Source organism: Macaca thibetana, chromosome 18, assembly GCF_024542745.1.
Source record: "Macaca thibetana thibetana isolate TM-01 chromosome 18, ASM2454274v1, whole genome shotgun sequence".
In the NCBI taxonomy this organism is placed as follows: domain Eukaryota; kingdom Metazoa; phylum Chordata; class Mammalia; order Primates; family Cercopithecidae; genus Macaca; species Macaca thibetana.
Window position 1 is genome coordinate 27,312,133 of NC_065595.1, and position 21,954 is coordinate 27,334,086.

The following is a 21,954-nucleotide window of genomic DNA, read 5'->3' on the forward strand; positions in this document are numbered from 1 at the left end:
CACAGACTCACATCCTTCCTTCATATACATACTTCCAAAAATCACAGAATTTACTATCAATTATAGAGAAAAATCAATCATATAAGCAAATGATTGAAACACACTTTTCATCTAGTATTCTAAATTGAATCTCCATATATGGAATTTGTAAATACTTTATAACGTTTAAGTAAAAATTCTTAAGGCAAGCATTTGCTCCCTTTACATATAATTCAAAGTAAGGAAAAAAATTACTAACTATTCTATTTAGCTTTTAATACTACAATTCAGACACCTTGCTTTGATGATTTAAATTTCAGATTATTTAAAAATAAGGCCTCTTAAGGAATATCAATATCTAATTTTTAAACAATAGGTGCATACTAGCTGTTGACTAAATGAATCAATAAAATTAAATTCATGAATAAATGGCTGAATGACAGACACAAGACTACATACGATATTATTTAAAATGATATGCTGGAGTCCCTTAAGGAAAGAGAACTTTGTTTTCCAACAAACATTTAAAAATTCTGATCATTTCATTTTTGAAAGGCTGAAATAATCCATCGCTAATGAAATTATTTATATTCATTGCAAAGATATTATTAAAGGCACTGTAATTCTTCTACTTTGGGGGCATATCAAATTATATGTTAGTGTTACAGATAAAAGCATAGCTTATAGACAGTAAGCAGGATAAATGTCTATAATTAAATTTGCTAAAGTAAATGCTAAATGTGGTACTGTTTTGCAAGACGACCACTTGCAGTTCACAAAAGGTGCAGAGGTGTCTCTCATTCATCAACAAAAATGAAGATGGAGGAACCATTTTCTGAACTAAACAATAAAGATGTAATCTGGAGATACTTATATACAGATTATATAGTCTCACCTTTGTAATCATTTTCATGTAAAGGAGCTTGCAAGAAAAGATAGCCAGGTAGAATAATTATTTGGATCTAGTCTATTGCTATTTTCCCAAGGAACTGGAAAAAAGTAAAGGCTGATAGTCTCATAACCAAATTTTTAAGATGTATGTGTTCATGCTAAAGAAGTTGACCTTCCTTTTGATTTCTCCTTTTTTACCTTTGCATGTTCACAGCCACAATACAATTAAGTCAGCTTTTTTCCTTTCTTTAAACTATATTTTATTTTCCTGTGGTGTCCTAGAGCCTATGGAGGGAATTGAGGGAGAGGCTTTAGAAACTGGCACTCCTAGCATCCACCTTCCTCTAGAGGTAAGCTATTAAATGTTCAAAATCTGGCTCTGTAGGTGAAAAAATCTTTAATTTATAGCATCTGCTGAGTTCTGTGGTGCAAATACACCCAAGAAGGTCAATTTATCTGCTGAGTTCTGTGGTGCAAATACACCCAAGAAGGTCAATTTCAAGCTGCCAGCATAACGTCACTGAAAACAGAGCTGGGAGGAGATGTGTATTTTCACCCCACAGATATGATATGAATAACCTAAAGGGCATAGATAATAGTAAAATATAGTAAAATAATGAGAAACTCGTAGGTGTAACATATGTGATACATTTGCCTTTAATATAATTTGTTTAATTATAAGATTATGTAATTGAATTTTTAATAATCGCTGTGTTTAACATACGGCTCACAACATTCTTAAAACATTAACAATTGATTCTTGCAAGACAGTACAACCTGGCTCCAGTACACTGTTACCCTCATCCCAAGGAGACCAATTTGTGTTTTTGCATAGCTTTGCCTTTGCATATTATACCAAGATGTCACATAAATCTTTGTTTTTAAAAGATTTTATTCCATTACAAAAGTGTGGAAACCTTTTATTTAATTAGACTTTAATATACTGGGATCTGTAGATCATCTCCCTTTATACTATTTGGACTGCTATTTGAAAACACAAAGTTTCTGGCTTAAAGACTTACTGAATCAGAAGTAGCAACAATGGTCTGGAACCATAAGGAAATGTATATTATACTCAGAGAAAATGCAAATCATAATGCTGGACATACATTTTTCAACCAAGCATTATTAATTTAAATAATAAAGAAAAATAAAACAATTGAGCATAAATTAGTTAAGTATAGAAGAAAGGTCAGATAACGCTGCAACTAACAATGCACTAGAAGAGTGTGTGTTTGGGGAACAGGGAAAAATCTTCGGCATTTTAAACAAGTAACTGGTTTAAGGTATTGTTATGTTCCTTAAAGTTTGAGAACTCTAACTGGGGCCCCTCAACTTCTCCTTTCTCCAAGGTTCAGCTTCATAGACTTCTTATCTCATAAACCTCGAAATCCTTGACTATATTCAAAGTTAAGTATAGTCAGAAAATGACCAACCTTCTCTAAACGACAGACAAGGGGAAAGTGTATGCTACCCTTATCACAAGTAGAGAAGCTAATTCCCTATTGAAGAGAAGAAACTCTACTCAAGCCCAGGTGTTATCGTATGCCAGATGCCCACTGATTGCTGACAGTCATGGAAATGCTGAGGTTTTTTGGCTGACAAATAATTTGGAGGACTCTTACAGAGCTGAAGTGTTTAGAAACTGACTCCTACACAGCATTTATGCAATGAATATTTATCATTAAACAAACAAATGAATTAACAAACACATGGAAGAAATAATCCAAGATTGTAACAGAAATAACTTTTAAATTCTTCATTGCCTTTTCTCTGATAAACCTGCCAAATTAAGAGAGCATCTGGATTTTTTTTAATAACAATGTTTTCTTTAAATGCCATTATATTTGATTTCATCAAGGGAATTATCTGTGTTGGCATTAAAAAAAACCACAAATATATTTTCTTTTCTTTGAAGTATAAGAAAACAAAACCAAACTTGGAAATACTGAAATATAGGCATCTCTAGAGAAATACATGTTGATACTATAGTCATGGACATGGAAATATATATTCTTTGCAACATTTAGATTTAGCTATGCCTGAAAGATAAAAATCTACAGTCAGCTTCATATTTTTAAAAGATATCAATTTTCTTTAAAGTCAGTATAACGCATTTATTCACATATAAATCCCTTTGTGTGAGTCTCTTCAACTTTATTCATATAAAAATAAAATAGACAGCAATCTAGTTAATAGCTACTGCCTCTCAGCTAAAACACAAAATGGTCTGTCAAGTAGATTCCTTTGAAAAATGAAAAATGTTTAGATAGGAGGGCCTTGAGTTACCATAGAAAAAGAAAATGGAATTTCTTACTGTTTACGCTAGGACAAACCTATTTGTAGAAGGCATGGTAATTCCCCTCAGTTGCATTAAGATTAGATATGTAATATGTTCTTAAGTTAATTTTCTGAAGATACAGAATTGTTCCTTAATACTTTCTTTTTCCAACTATTACATACTTCTCAATGTATCTGACAAATCCATTTGTATGCAACATACACTTTATACAAAATGCTAGGGAAACATGAAGATGATGCTCTTAGATTCTGTCAGGTTTACACAGAGTTTTCCAGTAGACTGAGCAATGTTTTGAAGAGCTTTGGAAAACTAACGGAAGCTATCATTTTCTATGTGAAAGAACAACATAATAAATGAAATAAGTGGGTTTCAATGTCGAGTATTATTGAGTATATACATTAAGATTGCATGATGCTGGTGGACTTTTTGATGAGATTAAAATAACTTCAAGATGAAAATATATCAGACTCGATTTCATAACTAAAGAAGTCATCTTAAAATATACTCAGACTGGCTGGGCACGGTGGCTGACGCCTGTAATCCCAGCACTTTGGGAGGCTGAGGTGGATGGATCACGAGGTCAGGAGATTGAGACCTTCATGCCTAACATGGTGAAACTCTGTATGTACTAAAAATACAAAAAATTAGCCAGGGTGGTGGCGGGTGCCTGTAGTCCAGCTACTTAGGAGGTTGAGACAGGAGAAATGCTTGAACCCGGGAGGCAGAGGTTGCAGTGAGCTGAGATCACACCACTGCACTCCACCCAGTGTGACAGAGTGAGACTCCGCCTCAAAAAATATATATATACACACACATACACACACACACACACACACACACACACACAGATAGTTACACTATTATCTGACAACATCTATTCTATACTTAACTGATATTTATTTGGTTTAGTTTTATCTACTATTTAAGTTAATAATGTCTGATTATAAAATGTATGCCCAGTTTTATGACTTGCATTTTCTCTGAATTTAATACAAATTTCCTAATGGTTGCAGAACTCTGTTGCTAAATAATTAGAGGTGTTTTGTTTTGTTTTGCTTTGTTTTGCCAACAACCCTTGAGGGATGAGGTAAGGCTCTTTTCTGTGATCTCAATTTTCCCACTTAAAACTTTTAATAACAAATATATTATATAACTTGGAATTGAAGAAAAATCAGAATTACATTACAAAATACCCTAAGTTTTTAAGCTTGTCTACTAAAGTTTACTGAGGTATCAGTTGTGCTCTCTTAAAAACCTGCTGTCCCGCTGATGTGTTTTTTAGGTCCACTGGGGAGAAATACATAGCTTGAGGTACAGAATCTTCCGTGTAGGTTCACTAAAGGAAAAACAGGAAATGTGTTCTTTTGATTCCCTTTCTAGCTCTCCTTTCTCAGCACATTTTAGAACGAAAACTTTCATTTCCACCAATCGTTCTGATGTCTCCTAGCTGCTGATCTAGACCTTACCTTTGCCTGGGAAAAATCCCCACTGAGAACGTAAACCACTTGAATGCAAGTCTTATTTTTGTATTCTGATTTGTATCCTTTCCTTAGCATTGGGCCCTATCTGAGGCATTGTGTCGAAATGACCAAGAGCCCTGGCTGGGGCTCAAGTCCCTGTGCTGCTACTCAGCCCTTCTCTGTGTGACACTGGGACATATTATCTTGTATCTCCAAGCCTCAGTGTTCTCTCTGTAAAATTGGGATAATTATGCAGCCCACTGATCTTATTGCTTTTCTGTTATCCATCACCACTTTGCCCCATGCCCATTTTTATCTCCCATAGGTAGCTTAGATCCTTGAGTTTTCTTTTTAATCACTTTGCAAAAACTCTTAATCCCCCTGACCCATTTTTCCCTGGAAAGACATCATACTAAATAAAACCCAGAGATCTGCCTACCCCAGGCCAGCAACTGAGCAATCAACCATGAGGAGAAAAACAAACATGATTGTGTTGGTTAGTTTCACTTTAAATTCATGACAACCAGTCTCAAGTGGTTGGTCCACAGTACTTAGCAATCATAATGTCATGTAGAGTATGACTTCTTTTCTACGATCTGAGATAACCATTTCCCACCTTTTCCCTATTTTGAAATCCTCAATACTTGCTCCTCCAAGCCTTCAAACTCTGATGACCTTTACTTACATTTATTGTCTCTGCAGCTCAAACTGACTCATATATCAGCATCCAGACCTGTTCTCTCTGCCTTTGCTCAACGTACCAAGATTCAATTATCTGTGTCTATCCATTTTTATACTGGATCCTGTGCGTTCTTGCCTATTCAAAGGATTGCGTTCTTGCAATTTTCTATTCTCTCTTCTGCATCATCGATGTTTCCCTTTTTACTGCTTTATTTCTAAAAGTTGTGGTTATCTCTCATGTTCAAAAATGAAACAACAAAAATAAATAAATGAAACAAACAATAACACCTCCCTCCAGCCTACCACCTCCGTCTCTTCACTCCACTTCAGAGCAAAACTCCTCACAAACAATCTACAGTCACTCTACTTAATCCCTTCATACTGTCTCTTGAATGTCATACCCCCCTTCCCACAGTGGTCACCTTACAGACATGATTTACAGTATCTCTCATTAGTATATGGCACAGTTAACAGCGCCCACCTTTTGGAAACATTCTTCCTCACCATGGCATCTGTGAAATCACCCTTCCTCTTTTTATCCCTGTCATATTCCTCTTCCTCATCTGCCCAATCTCTAAATGTTAACTATTCCAAGCCTCTGTCACATTTTTTCTTTTCTCTTTCTTTTTTTTTTTTTTTTTTTTTTTTTTTTGAGACGGAGTCTCGCTGTGTCACCCAGGCAAGAGTGCAGTGGCGAAATGTCAGCTCACTTCAAGCTCCGCCTCCTGGATTCTTGCCATTCTCCTGCCTCAGCCTCCAGAGTAGCTGGGACTACAGGCACCCACCACCACACCTGGCTAATTTTTTGTACTTTTAGTAGAGACGGGGTTTCACCGTGTTAGCCAGGATGGTCTTGATCTCCTGAACTTGTGATCCACCCATCTCGGCCCCCAAAGTGCTGGGATTACAGGCATGAGCATCCCAGTTTTTCTAACTGTAGTCTCTCCTTAAGTGTTATCAATATGACAGTGACTCCTAAATTTATATCTCCTGGCATGACCTGTCATCAGAACTCTAGTCTCATATACCAAATTGTCTACATGATTGACATTCCTAATTGTATATTTAATAGCTATCTCAAATTCAAAATGTCCAAATGTGATTGTCCCCTAAACCAAATCTTATCTCATTAAGTAGCTCCACAATCTGCTTACATTTTATAGCCAAAAATCTCGTCTCTATCCTTGATCTTGCTCTTCCTCCTGCCCTATAATCCATTAACCAATTTTGTCAGCTCTAGATCCAACAGAGACCCTGATTGTTTCTACTTCCCTCTCCATCACCTCCTATAACTCCTAGGTGCCTGCTACATGATCTCATACGGAGGACTTGGTTGTTTCTGAAGCGGACTTCCTGCTTCTTCTATGTTCCATCCCCTGATAATTTTCCCACAGTAGTCAGTGTAATTCTTTAAAAAGGTGAATCTGATTACTCTCCTTTCAAAATGCTTTTCATTGTCCATAGAATGAAATCCCAAATTTTACCACATCCTACAAAGCCCTGCCAGACCTGGCCCCAACCCAGCAATCCATGGTCTATTCTATTCTCATTTCAGCTTCACAGCCAAGCAAAGATAGTTCTCTCCTCACTGCTTTTGCCCTAGTTGTCGGCATCACTTGAAATGTGTTACTCAGAGTGTGTCCAAAGCTGATCCTTTTCTATTCATGCCTCAGCTCATCTCCTTAAAAGTTCCTTTACTGACAATCTGATTTAAATGAGGTCCTCAAACTCTATTGCATGACTGTTCTTGATTTTCTTCACAGAACTTACCACTCCCTTGTGTCAATTGTTAGTTAATTTGTTTATAAGTCTGTTTCCATGTATTAGAATACAAGTAAGCTCTAGAAAGGAAGGCATTTTATTGCTTTTGTTATAGCTTTTCCAGCGACAAGCACAGTTCAAAGTTGGTATTTCAGAATTAGTTTTACAATATCTTGTAGGATTATTAAAAGCAATAAATGAAATACCACTTTCATTGCTTAGCACATTGCCGGGCACAAAATACCTTTGGAAAAGGTTACTGCCATTATTACAGTTATAATTAGGTATTCATTGAATGTGTAAATAGAATATTGACTACAATAGCTCATGTTAAAGTGTTAAATCTTTAAATAAAGTGCTTGCATTTTAAAAGTTGTTTTATAATATAAATAATATTTACAACTATACTACTGAATAAAGCTTTTGCACATTGGTGAATGGTTCAACATCTTTAAAATCAAATCACACAGTTAGCAACTGCTTTTACCTACTGGTAGGGCTGAATTTATTCATGTCTTCTAACTAATCGACCATTCCAACTATAAGGGTAACTTCCATGAACTAAATTAAAATCAGAGACCTTATCACTAGACCTAGGTTCATTTAATTTAAGCCCATTATTAAACCTCCCACCTTTCAAAAATGTATGACTTGAGGGAAATCTCATTAAACTTCATGGAAAGGCTAAAGTGAGCTTTGCCTTCAGAGCCAAGCAGAAATGGAGCCATTAGAAATGTGTGTGATTAAGTATAAATTAGAAGGTGATATTAAAGTGAAGCTAGAACTCAAAAGAGAATAGTATTCTATCATATATTTTAATCTCTTTGTCAAAATCCTTTGTGTAAGTATACTCAATGGCAGTGACTATAATAAATTGGAGAAGAGTAAAATATAACAGCCTCAAAAAACAACAGAAAAATGATGTATTTTATGTCTATGAAATATGAAAGATGAGAAATGTCTAGAAAATGTTTTCCTAAGTCCTGTTTACATTAATAAAAATTCATATTGACATGGAGATTTAATCATGTCTCTAACTTATTCAAATCTTCTAACAGACGTTATAGAAGGTTCTCAATATCCTATTCTAGTTATGCACAAATGTCCTTTATAACTATTCCTTGATTCACTTCTGCTTTCCATAAATTTGTTTTTTCACTTAATATATATTTTTATTTTAAATTAATTGAGATAAGAACGTATTTTTGGAGGAAGATGAGGTTCTTCAATTTATGGAATACATTGTTCTCATTTGTAATGTTATAATGAGTCAAAGTAACTTTGACAAAGTTTTAAAGGTCATATTTCATCTAAAATGTTTTTGTAGAAAAAACAATTAGCAAAAAAGTTGAGTTAAACAAATGGTTCTCATAGCCTTTAATATCTCCAATACGAAACCTCACATATTTCTCACAATTTTTTAAGCCATAGCAAACTTGTTTCTTGGAAAAGTACCATCGGCCGGGTATGGTGGGTCACGCCTGTAATCTTAGCACTTTGGGAGGCTGAGGAGGGTGGATCACGAGGTCAGGAATTCAAGCCCAACCTGGACAATATGGTGAAACCCCTCTCTACTAAAAAAATAAAAATAAAAAATTAGCCAGGCATGGTGGCACACGCCTGTAGTCCCAGCTACTCAGCAGGCTGAGGCAGAAGAATCGCTTGAACCCGGAAGGTGGAGGTTGCAGTGAGCTGAGATCACACCACTGCACTGCAGCCTGGGTGACAGAGCGAGATTCCATTTCAAAAAAAAAAAAAAAAAAAAAGAAAAAAAGAAAAAAATAAGTATTTTCTCAAATAGACTTTAGGAAGAGCTGCTCTGAGAAAATGAGTGATAGTATAACACAAAGATATGCTTTGAATTTGCAAATTTGCAGAGTATTCATTTATTCAACTTAATTACCAAAAACGTTTAAGTTGGAATGGTGCATTTACGTTATTTAAAAACCAGTTATCCATTAATTTACTATTTTATTATTCCTCTAATTCATGGTTGATCTTTATTCCTTGACTTTACATTCACTGAAAAAGATGTAAACTGGTGAGTTGTTGGTACTTCAAAAAAAGTCTAAGAATCAATTTAGCAAGTGGTCAGGAGCTCTGGTCTAAATTCTGATGAAATATGAGACAAAATTCTGTCTTTTAGAGTTTTGGAACAATCCTATGTTTATGTTTTTGGTTTCCTCTTATTAAATATGACAGTTGGCTTTTTCAGCAGATTTTCTAAAAGCAATTTATAAATGTGGAATTTTGGAACAGAAGTATTCTGAAAGCACTGAAAATAATGGGAAGTGAGGCATTTCTTCCTAACCAATTAAAGCATCTGTCTGTATTATTGAACACTATGATTCATTAAATTTTTCATTTCTCTATAAGAATGAGGATTTAAAATTGGAAAACTGTTTTATTTCTCAATTAAATGAAGCAAAAGGGAAATTAATTTTTTTATGAATTGGTTTCCTTGCTCATTTATAAATTAAGTTGGGATACAAAAAGTAATTGGGATTCTGTAATTGGGTAGAACTCATCTTCCCAAATTTAAACTTAGTATCTATTCACCAGTAACTCCCCATTTCCTCTCACATTCCCACATAAAGAATGTGATCCAGAATTTGCCTTCATGGAACTCACAGTTGAGTAAGAAAACATGTGAAATAACGTTCACTTTTCATCTAGCCACACTTAATCTGTTGCAACTTTTCAAAGTTGACATTATTTTCTCATTGATAAAATGAGAGGGCTGGATAGAGAATCTCTAAAATCTCTTGTGGCTTCAAACATCTATGCCTGTGTGGGGAAATGGGGACTTACTCGTGAATAGATACTAAGTTTTACTTTGGAAAGATGGAAAATATTCTAGAGATGGAAGCTGGTGATAGATATACAACAATGTGAATGTACTTATCACCTTTAAACTGTACATTTACAAATGCTTACGATGGTAAATTTTATATAAAGTATGTTTTATTACAATAAAAAAGGATCTATTAAGTAAAAAGATCAGATGGAAGAGATCTGAAGATGAGTTCTACCCAAATTATAGACCAAACACAGTCTTATCCTTAAGCGAGTCTCACAGATTCTTACAAATTATCTGATTCTAATGTAATATAATCATTTACGTCCAGTCTAGTCTTTCCTACAAATTCTAAACAGAAAGACTAGACTGTAAGAGCCCTCAGGAAATATTGCCTTCCTTACAATTATGCTCCTACCCCCCACCCTTCCTAAAACTTTCAATAATAGGCTGCTGGATATTATCTATGCTGAAAAATCACCATGTAATGGATTGATGAAGGAATCAATAACTAAAATAAATATAAGAGATCTACACTTACTTGAATTAAATGGATGGATAACTAGGGGCAAATACTATGCTCAGGCAGAAATGCTCTGTGTTATGATTGAGGACAAGTGGCAGTGTTAAGCTTGTGAGAGTCAATATTGTTGTATTTAAATTGTTCATTAATAAGCAAATGCTGGTTCTAGTTTATCTTTAAATAAATACAATCATCTGCAGTTTCCTATATGTCCTCTTTCTCTTCATTAAATCCATTTTTTAAACCTACTACATTTGTGAGGAGAGGGCTCAGAGCTCTAGATCCAGGAACTCAGCAGCCAAAATGTATTTTATAAAGGACTTACGGAGACATGAATAAGTATGTTTTTCCGTGGGCTGCCTGAGGCCTATGACTCCATACAACATACAGGAAAGAAATGAACATTGACTAGAAGAATGGTGAAAGCATAAAAGTGGGTCCAGACCCCTTTGTGAAAAGTATGTTTTCAGACAGATTGCCATGCAGCAGAGAGGAGTGTGAACAGAAACTCCTCTGAATAACCAAGATAAAATAACTCCAATTTCAGGAAAACAAACAAACAAACAAAAACAAAAACAAACAAACAAACAAAAAAAAAACAAAGCTGAATATACATACACATACCCCAAACACAGAGGATCTGCAATTTAATATAACTCACATTTTTTCCAAGCCTCCAGCTTTTCCCCATCTCCTCACTTCCCACTAGGAGTCATATGCAAATGACTCACTCAGTCATCCATTTGGCTATGGACTTGGCTAATAAGAGAAGCATCACTAGTCCAATGACAGGGTATAGAGACTTCAATCAAAATCCAAGTTGCACCACATCCTCAATAGCATGCCCTTCTGCAGTTATCCCATAATACATTTAGATTTCCTCTGTCTTGTTATACCCACACACACACAAAGAATGTTAAAATATCTGTTTAAAAGGATCCATTTGCTTTGCAGAGTAGGAACTTGTTGTTTAAATTCTCATTCTGTATAGTTTCTGCATAAAGGAAATCATATGATTGCTGAACTCATGCTTGAGTTATTTAAGTATGCCAAGTTGTGCTGAAACAAGGGAGAGTGAAACACTTTAAGATGTAGGAAGACACCAGAAACTTTTTCTACAGTTGCTTTGAAGGCACCATGTACACTATCACATTGTGAGAGACTGAGTACCAGCTTTTAGGAATGCAACAAAAAGACATTCATATAGATGCATCAGGTGTTCAAGAATAAGGATTTCAACAGCAGAGCGGTGTGAGGTGATATAATGAGAGGAATCCATCAATTTGCATTTAAAAATCTAAATCTGAGCAATGATCTATGCCTCATAATATACTGGGATTTTGGGGGGAATGGGGAGTTAATATTTCATTCCTTGCAATCACTCTGTAGTGCTCAGTCAATAAATATCTGAACTTGTGAGTTGACTGGTATACTGAAATTGATTTGTGTTTTCGCTAGTTCTTTAACGGTAAAATGGTTGAGAAAAGGTATAATGGTTAGAAACACAGGCATAGATGTTTGAAGCCACAAGAGATTTTAGAGATTCTCTATACAGCCCTCTCATTTTATCAATGAGAAAATAATGTCAACTTTGAAAGGTTCAACAGATTAAAGTGGCTAGAGGAAAAGTGAACGTTCACATGTTTTCCTACCCAGCAGGGAGCTGCATGAAGGCAAATTCTGGATCACATTCCTTATTATGTATGATATTGTAACAGGTACAGAGTAAATGTTGAATAAATAAAACTGAGGCATGTGACTTTTCACAGGTTCAAAGAGTTAGTAAAAGGACCCAAGCAACTTGAATTCTATCATCCTCTAAGCATTCTTACTCATGAGAACTTTTAGATTGAAACATAGGGAAGTATTAATATTTGTGCTCCAACATTAGCTCTCTGTGTTCTGTAAATGTATCCTTTATGTTCTAGCCAACTGATTAAGTTGTAGTATGTATTTGAAATATTTAATAAGTGAATCAATAATTGAATAATAATTGAATTTCAAATTAAATTCTTAAGGAAATTATTCTTATAAAAAGTTTCCCTAATAAAATGTAACATTTTAAAGTCCATTTCATAAACCATGATTTTTTTCTGGAAAAGATATTTCTTGTAACAAAATTTTAGTATGAGAAATAACCATTTCATTATGACCCAGTTTTACCTGAAATGTAATATGTATAAGTCAAGCCATTACTACAACAAAAAAAGTAGTGTTCATAGTTAGCTTGTAGAAGAGGAATCTAATCGGTTCTGCTATTATAGCTTTGTAAAAATATTCTACCATACTGGGTTTTCAAGAATGATACAGTAAGAGAATTTGATTTTGTTCTTGGTTCCATTATCTAGATGTTCAAAGTGTAAAGACTTCTCTGCTTAATTATTTTGGAACATGATTTCTGGATCCAATTGGCTTATAGGTGACCAAAACCTTAACAAGTACCTAGATTGTGATCATATGTCTTATCATGACCCCTCAGTTTTATGTGCAGAGATCCTAATCATCTTTCTGCAAAAATGTTAGTTGAACCAAATTATTTCATTTACTATCAATAAAAAATCATTTGTGCTCTATATTTACAAGTATTATATAAAATAAGTTTTTAAAGTGTGATTCTGTTCCATCTTAAAATCCTAAGTAAAATAAATTATGTAAAAAATTCATGAACCGAGCATAGTCGCTCATGCCTGTAACCTCAGCACTTTGTGAGGCCAAGGTGGGAGGATAGCTTGAGGTCAGGACTTTGATACCAGCCTAGGGAACATAATGAGACCATGTCTTTCAACACACACTAAAATAAATTAGCCAGTCATGGTGGTTACATGCCTGTAGTACCAGCTATGCAAGAGGCTGAGTCAAGAGGACCACCTGAGCCTAGGAGTTCAAGATTGCTGTAAGGCATGGTTGTGTCACCGCACTCCAACCTGGGCAACAAAGCAAGACCTTGTCTCTAAAAAATAAAAATAAATAAAAATACCTTGGAATTCTGTGTTTAAAAAGAACACATTTGTTCAACTATAGTGTTTCTTTTTAAATACAGTTTGCTCCTTGAAATGGTAACAGTCAGGGGTAAATATTAATATATTTTAAAACTTTTCATCTATTTCAAAGAAAAGACAAAATAGCATATTACAGTTGCCTTTGTCTGAATCAACACACTGAGAATGCAAAAAGCGGTGTTTTGATCATCCAGTTTCTTTTCTCTTGAAAACAGCCCAAGAAAAAAAAATTTATAATTCAAAATTTCTTAGAAGCTATGAAATAAGATCAGAGAGAGGAAAAGGAAAGAGGCAGTGTGACTTTCCAGTGCCTGGGCATACTATTTTCATTCTGAAAAGCTAATGAACAATTTAAATTTTCTAGCACTGCAATGTTCCAGAGATCAACTACAAGAGGATAGAAGCAGAAGTGTTTGTATTTGCTTGCTGCAAGCAAGCAAATTAGAGAAATGTACAAACTGTGATATTTGTGTGTGTATATGTACATATGTATATATGTATATGTATATATGTGTATATGTGTATATATACATATAGAGAGAGTCAATTTTTCAATCCAGGAATTCCCTCTTCAGTAAAGTAAATCCATATTCAAATACAGTTAGCATCCAGGGTCATTCAGTAATGCCTTATACACATTTCAGATGAAAACATTCATCTTTTGCTGGAGTACACTCTTAAAGGGTATGAACACACAAACACAAAATAGTTTGTATATCAATTTCTGTATTCTGTCCTGGAGGAAAAATATAAAGTGAGGATTCTAATAATGATGAATTATTAAACAAGAGACACTACAATTTGTTTTCCAAATTTCATTCATTAACAACATACAATAATTGTAAAAATCTACTTGACTTTGACTTGGCAATCTCTTAAGTGGCACATCTATAAAGCAGTGTTGTTGTACATAAAAAGTGTCATTTTTAGGGTTATGTTAATTTTCAATTATTTTTCTTTAGCTCATTTTTTCCACTAAGTTTATTTTCTTCTTTCTAATTTTATATTTACTTTAATAGTTCTTACCCAATATATTGCCTAAAATTATAAGAGAATAACACATTCACTTGCTTTGAACGATAAATTCATTTGACTGAGACAAATCCAACTAACATCACAAAATACAGCTTCATCATAGATTTTTTTAAACAAAATATTACAAGGTATTTGCACATGGAATGAAGGAATCACTATCAAGTTAGATTCCTCGCGTACGTCATATTACTACTTTCTCATAAGTCAATAAGGAAGATAGTAATGCTTACAATACTTAAACATAGAAACAGGTTTGCTAAGGTTGAAAACTTTGCTAAGACCAAATAGGTATGAAAAGAGAAAGCTAGAATTAAAACCCAGAGTATGACTTTTTCTAAGACCCATATCATTTCTCTGCTTTCTCCCAGAGCCTAGAAACCTCTTAGGCCAATTTATTCGCATGAGAAGTAACTAACTGGAGGTCCAGACATAGTAAAATTCTTTCCCAGGGTGCACGTGGCCAGGAGATGACAGAGCCAAGTCAGGCAAATCTTCATTTGTTATACTCTACTAGGTGGCCTTGGCTTATTTCCAACCCTGAGCCACTTGAAATAATGACATGTTTCTAGAAAACTGACTTCTGTCATTAGGCTACTTCAGCAACACTAGCTTAAGTTGAGCTCTTTTGGAAGTCACAGCAACATTTTGGGCCAGGAAAGTACTAATAACTAGGAAGCTACTACATGAATATAACTGTATTGAAGTTCAAGAATGGCCTTCAATGACTACATTTATAAAGGAAGAATGGGGATGATGATGAAATATTCAATTCTAAATAATGTGTTAGGAAACAGTCTTTCTTTCTCCCAATTCTTTCAATTTCCTCATCTGGCACATTATCATAGCTATATGATAGACTGGTGAATAAAGACAAAGCAGATGTCTTTGTTTCCTTATGGAATAGCCTTTGACCACTAAAACATTTACAAGATCAATGTTTGTTTAATATTTGTAAATCAAAATATTTGTTTAGAAGTAGACAAATATTTCATTTAATTTACTTAAGTCTGATGGAAGAGAATGTGGGATCAATGTCACTTGCTGTGTTATTCCAGAACATGTCTTCACATGGAAGCCACCATCCTGTACTCAAGACGGCAGTTGGGTGCATAAAGGTTATACATGATAGGTAATCATGATAGGCAATGGAATAGTGAACATTTAGCCAACTTACTCTTGAATTGACCACTTCCAGGGAGACGTTCTGAGGCGGGGCACTTGGCACTAAAAGGAATCAAATTGTCACAATTACTGCCAAAATCTTGAAAGAAAAATACCAACTGTCTTGTAAAAAGAGAGTGTGTCTTTTAATAGAGTTTATAATGATAATTAGGGAGGTTTACCCAGGTGGTACTTCAAAAATTTTTGGAGAGATGAAAAATAACTGTATTTGTCTATTTTTTTCTCACTTGGCAAGCCAGTTAACTTACTCACCTAGGGAGCCCCCAAAACTGTTACACAAGAGAACGCAGGCAGTTATACCAAATACCACCATTTAATTACAGCCCTCTTGTGATAACTTTCCCAGAGAAACCAATAAAAACAAACAGGAGATTTCTTAGAGTAGTTTTAAAGGCTTAAGAAATTGTGCATTTCAGAATCTGCATAATTTTAAGATAAAATATGTCATTCTAATGGTCACCCAGGTTTTTTAATCCCTGTAATACAATCTTTATTACCTCTTAAAAAGTGAAAAGAAGAAATACTTCTCAGTTCTTTTAGCTGAGTAAAATTAAACCTGTATGTGATAAATGCAAGCAGGTTGCAAATAGCACTTGATGAGTCAATTCTATTAGCAAAGGAGCAGTATATTTTTCTTTGTAGACTCTCTAGGTATTTTATTTTTCTTGCCTGCATTTTTGTTTAACTACTCCTTTATAGAAGGAAGAACATATACAGCTCTCTTTGAATACTTAAATATTTACTCTACCAAAAAAAGTGAATATTCTATCATGTGAGTAGTTTTAAAAACCAACCACTTATTGAAGGCTCTTATCTGTCAGGAACTATGCTAGATGTCTGGGATGAATAAGAAATGAAACAAAGCTTTTTGCACCATAACAGGAATAGAATTAGCATTCAATAAATTGTTAACACATATTAATCTATTAAATGAGTAGTCCCTATCCTTGTTTCTCACAAATGGATGAATTTAATAGAAAAGAAAAGTTCTCAGGCATTTTCAAGAATCTAAGGGCCATTTTTGATATCTTTCCCCTTCTTTTACTAGAATTTGAAAAAAATCTATGTTTTTCTATAGGGTACTTACATTTGACCATGAATTTATTTATGTCCTGCTCTGAATTTATCTTCTAAATAGTAATTATCATGAAGACATGATGTGTCACTGATTAATCTTTTATCCTCAAAACTGACATTCAATTAATATTTACTGAATTAATAATTGAATGAACAAATGAGTACTTACTTACATAGTTCCTAGACCTTTCTGGGAATAATGGGAAATGCAATCTTTTTTTTATTTTGATTTTGAACTTCTGATCTTAGTGCCTGATGAACTTTGCAGCCAATGTAGTTTCTGATAAAATGCTTATTTGCTTGTTTTTCATGAATTAACTCAGCAAGTATTCTTTCAAAAATATTCCACAACTTATAAAATGTTATTATTTAATTTTTTGAGGTTTGTATTCTGATTTTAAAATTAAATACAGAATATAACCCCAATAAGGAAAAAGATATTTATTCATTTTGATGTTGTATCACCAGTATCAAGAAGAGTTTAAGGCACATGGTGCACACTCAATAAATAGTTGCTGAATAAATATATTAATAGAAAGTTTATGAATTACATTAAAAATGGTTCCATATTCAGGATTTGGTCCCAAGTTTTGTTTTGTTTTGTAAATTTATTTTTTAAATTAAAGTATAAATTGTATTTGTATTATTTATTATTCATTCTATTCTAAGCATTATAATTATTGACATAAAAATTACAATTTAGTTGTTTAAATTGAGGTATCATTTGAAGAATAACATGCTCTATATGATATAATTTCACAAACTTCCAAAAACGTTATCCTTTAAAAGCAAAGTTTGGGCCGGGTGCGGTGGCTCAAGCCTGTAATCCCAGCACTTTGGGAGGCCGAGACGGGCGGATCACGAGGTCAGGAGATCGAGACCATCCTGGCTAACACGGTGAAACCCCGTCTCTACTAAAACACCCAAAAAGCTAGCCGGGCGAGGTGGCGGGCGCCTGCAGTCCCAGCTACTCGGGAGGCTGAGGCAGGAGAATGGTGTAAACCCAGGAGGCGGAGCTTGCAGTGAGCTGAGATCCGACCACTGCACTCCAGCCTGGGTGACAGAGCAAGACTCCGTCTCAAAAAAAAAAAAAAAAAAAAAAAAGCAAAGTTTGGAAATAATGCCTTAATATTAAGTGATATTGAGTCACTCCTTAAACATAAATGTATATTTCTAGTTTATATTTAATATTGTAATACTGACATGTCATGCTACATGTTTCTAATAATATTACACTCATTTTTTGATCAATTAAATAGTATCCAAGCATAATATCAATTACTAACTGAATTTTTTATAGATAATTGAATTTTGGAAGAAAGAGAAGGTAACATTTATCATGTGTTTTGTTGTAGGTACTGTTCTAGCTGATATGCAACCCTTAAATGTCACTTTCATTTGAGTTTACAAGTAGCATTTAACTCCTCATTTCTAGAAAGCCAAGAAAACTTTAAGAGGATAGATATATATGTGTCCTTCTTTTTGTAGCTACCACAATTTTATAAGCATCAGGACTGTTTTCTGTATTAAGAATTGAAAGGCAGGCTGGGCATGGTGGCTCATACCTGTAATCCCCACACTTTGGGAGCCCGAGGCAGGTGGATCGCTTGAGGTCAGGAGTTCGAGACCAGCCTGGCCAATATGGTGAAACCCTATCTCTATTAAAAATACAAAAATTAGCCGGGCATGTTGGTGCACACATGTAGTCCCAGCTACTCCAGAGGCTGAGGCAGGAGAATCGCTTGAACCTGGGAGGCAGAGGCTGCAGTGAGCCGAGATTGTGCCACTGCACTCTAGCCTGGGCAACAGAGTGAGACTCTATCTCAAAAAAAAAAAAAAAAAAAAAAAAAAAAAAAAAAAAAAAAAGAGAATTGAACGGCAATATAACAAAATTCTTTTAAAAGTCCTTATGTAATAGTATTGAGGTAGTTTTTCTATATTTTTTACAATGCACATTTCTTTTCTAACTTTCCACTGATAGCACACTGACTATTCTTGTCATGTTAGGGAGGAGAGTAGAGATTTTTTTTCTACAGTATTTTTAGTTATCAGTTCCTCCTCCCTCCTTCTCACTATCAATTTCCATATTATTTGGAGATAAATAGATACAATAGATGCTAGGGCTAGGTGAAAGTGAAGAGAATCCATATCGATCTGTTCTTTTCTATATTTGTCTTTACAAGATGCTTCTTGCTTCATGAGGCAGAAGTGAAAGAACACTTTTCTCTTCAAAATGTCAAATAATTCATTATTTATAATAAATAGGTCCATTCAAGCCAATCAGAGGTGGGGCTGGAAACTTCCCTCAATATGGAGAAGGATGCTGGCTGGAAACCCATGGAGATGAGGTATTTTGTAGGACAGATAAAGTTCCCATAATTATAAATTAGTCTCCAAAGGCACAGGCACTTCAATTTCTCCCCTCAACAAATGTATGCTGTCATGTACACACAATTTATAGACCAAAATCATTTGTATTTATTTATTTGAGACAGAGTCTCTCTCTGTTGCCCAGGCTGGAGTGCAGTGGTGTGATCTAGGCTCACTGCAACCTCCGCCTCCCGGGTTCAAGTGATTCTCCTGCCTCAGCCTCCCAAGTAGCTGGGATGACAGGTGTGCATCACCATGCCTGGCTAACTTTTTAATTTTTACTGGAGACCGAATTTTACTGGAGACCATGTTGGCCAGACTGCTCTCAAACTTCTGACCTGAACTGATCTACCCGCTTCAGCTTCCCAAAGTTCTGGGATTACAGGAGTGTGCCACCCTGCCTGGCAGTAATTCATATTTAATTATAAGCATTTTCCTTTAAAGGCACTTATCACAGAATAAAAGAAACATGTTTGCACATTGAATCTTGTTTCTGAATTTACTAGCTTATGTGGTCTGGCTCCACTGCTTACCACCTTTTGTGAACTCTTTCTGACTTAGTTTTGTTATCTGTAAAGTAAGGAAAATTATAGTAGTATTGTGAGGATGAGAGGTAAAGGCAAAGTACTTAGATCGGGGTCTTGCCTTAGTAAGTATTCAAGAAATATTAATGATAACATTCATAAAAATAATAAGCACATTCTTATGTTGGCTATGAAATCAGGTCCGTCTGTGTTTGGACACAGGACAAGCTGGCATGGAAACTTACAATGGTTCATTCCTTCATAAAAGCTCTTAGTGACTTACCTATGCCAACTAGTCCAAGAGACCATATTTTGGAACAAATTGGCAAAATCAGTTAGATGCCCATATGCTAAATAATCTCAATGGTGTGAAAAAAATGGCTCATTGTAAACCAATGGTTTTCTAGGTGGAGGAATTTGAATGAAAAATAATGTTCTACTCAGAAAACAAAGCAGACCTAAATTGGAGATGACAGCTCATCTGGATAAAGATCTTTACAAGCCTCCCAGTAAAACAGGGGAAAAAAACATAAAATAATGAATTCGGAAGAAATTTATTTACGTTTAACTTTTGCTTTTTTTTAATTTTTCTATGCCTCAATGTATTTTTTATGGTAAGACTCCTGACATGAAAAGAATTATTATGTTCTCCATAATACAGATGCATTTAGAGACAGTCATATATTAAATTAATATATTAAATTAGTTCCACAAATGGGAAATCCTAAAGATAAGCCTTTGCATATAAAAAATTTGCACAGTTTTGACTGAGCTGTCTAATTAATTCAATAAATATTTACTCTGTTAGGAGGAACACAGAGATAAAAATAACAGCATCCCTCATATTTAGGAGCATGTAATATAAATATAATGAGAAAAAGTGATGTGCACACTGGTAGAGATAATATTTATTAAACACTTAAATGTCATACACTTTGTTAGGTGTTTACACAGATCAGCCCATTTAATTTTCACAACATCCACCTGTTGCAACATACACAAAGTTAAAGAAGAACAGCCCTCCATGGCTGAAGACTGGGAAGCCGGTGACTATTAAATGTGGTTAAATACAACTCAATGTGATATATGACCTCAGTGTGAACAGCTTCAGTACAGAGGACAAGACATGAGATTGAAGTAGACAGAAAGGAACTGGATAATAAGGAAATGAAAGCCGAGAGCCACAGATTTGTGTTGGACATTAAAAGAGATGAGTTGATTGTAAAAATGAATGCAGATGAGGTCAGGGTGTCCACTTTAAGAGTCTTATAAGTCCTTGCTATCTCCTTGCAGTGCATTTGAGAGAGGGAATTTGGTGTCCTTTGCACAGTCATGTTTATTGGGGTTAGGGTCATGAAATTCTTTTTTTATAGTGACAGACATTTTCTAAGTCCTAAACATTGTAACACTTCCAGAAGATAATTCTTGGACCAATGAATAATAATCTATCTTTCTCACTTATGACATTTAAAACCAAACTGGAGAATAAGGCCACAGTATTACAGTTCAGAGTGTGAATGAAATCTACATAAATTATGTAAAATATTCACTTTCATTTGTTTTTCTTTTATTTTTATAATTATAAGTTGTGAAGTAATTTATTCTACCATAAATATTCTGTTCTGTCTTCAATAACAGAATTGGATGGATGGGCATAGGCATTACATTAAAAATGATACCAAAGTGGTATTACATATAAAATACATTTTAAAGTTGAACTTGCAAATGAGCATTATTCCTGTGTTCTCTTTGTACTGTCCTTAATAATATGCATGCCCTTCCTCATTTCATTGATATTGTGTGAAATATACACCGAGGTACTTTCCCAGATTAAACAATGATAGATCTGTCAAGAAATCACAAGCTAAAGCCATTTTTTAATTAAAAAGATAAATAATTTATAGAATTAAATGCACCAAATGGAAACTGTTGCTGAAAAGAGCTAGCTTGTGGTCTTTTTTAATATTCATGAGGGCCTGTCTCTACATTTCTGCATCTGCCTGAGTTTTCATGGCCCCACATCATATGCTTTGATGTATTTTATTTTTACTTTTTATCAAATTTCCCAACCTTTCATGATCATCTAGCAGTTAGGTTTCTAGTTTCCCCCAGCCATTACTTTGTCAACTTTATTCTCTTTATTAATATTTATTCCTCTGTTTTATGACATTAAAAAACAGGTCTAGCCTGGGCAACAAAATGAGACTCTGCCTCTACAAAAAATAAAAATATTAGCTGGGCACTGTGACCTATGCCTGTAGTTCCAGCTACTCGGGAGGCTTCAGCAGGAAAATCCCTTGAGGTTGGGTGCAGTGGCTCATGCTTGTAATCCCAGAACTTTGTGAGGCCAAGGTGGGTGGATCACTTGAGGTT

The 21,954-nt window shown here is 34.7% G+C and overlaps 1 protein-coding gene across 5 annotated transcripts in view; it reads right to left on the minus strand.

Annotated features, from left to right (window-relative positions):
* Window positions 1-21,954, minus strand: part of DCC (DCC netrin 1 receptor) — a 1,219,717-nt gene that overhangs the window by 319,146 nt on the left and 878,617 nt on the right. For all 5 annotated transcript variants that reach the window (XM_050767870.1, XM_050767872.1, XM_050767869.1 and 2 more), the window contains exon 12: window positions 15,603-15,652. In XM_050767870.1, the coding sequence (XP_050623827.1) occupies window positions 15,603-15,652 (50 nt within the window). The remainder of the gene's footprint in view (window positions 1-15,602; window positions 15,653-21,954) is intronic.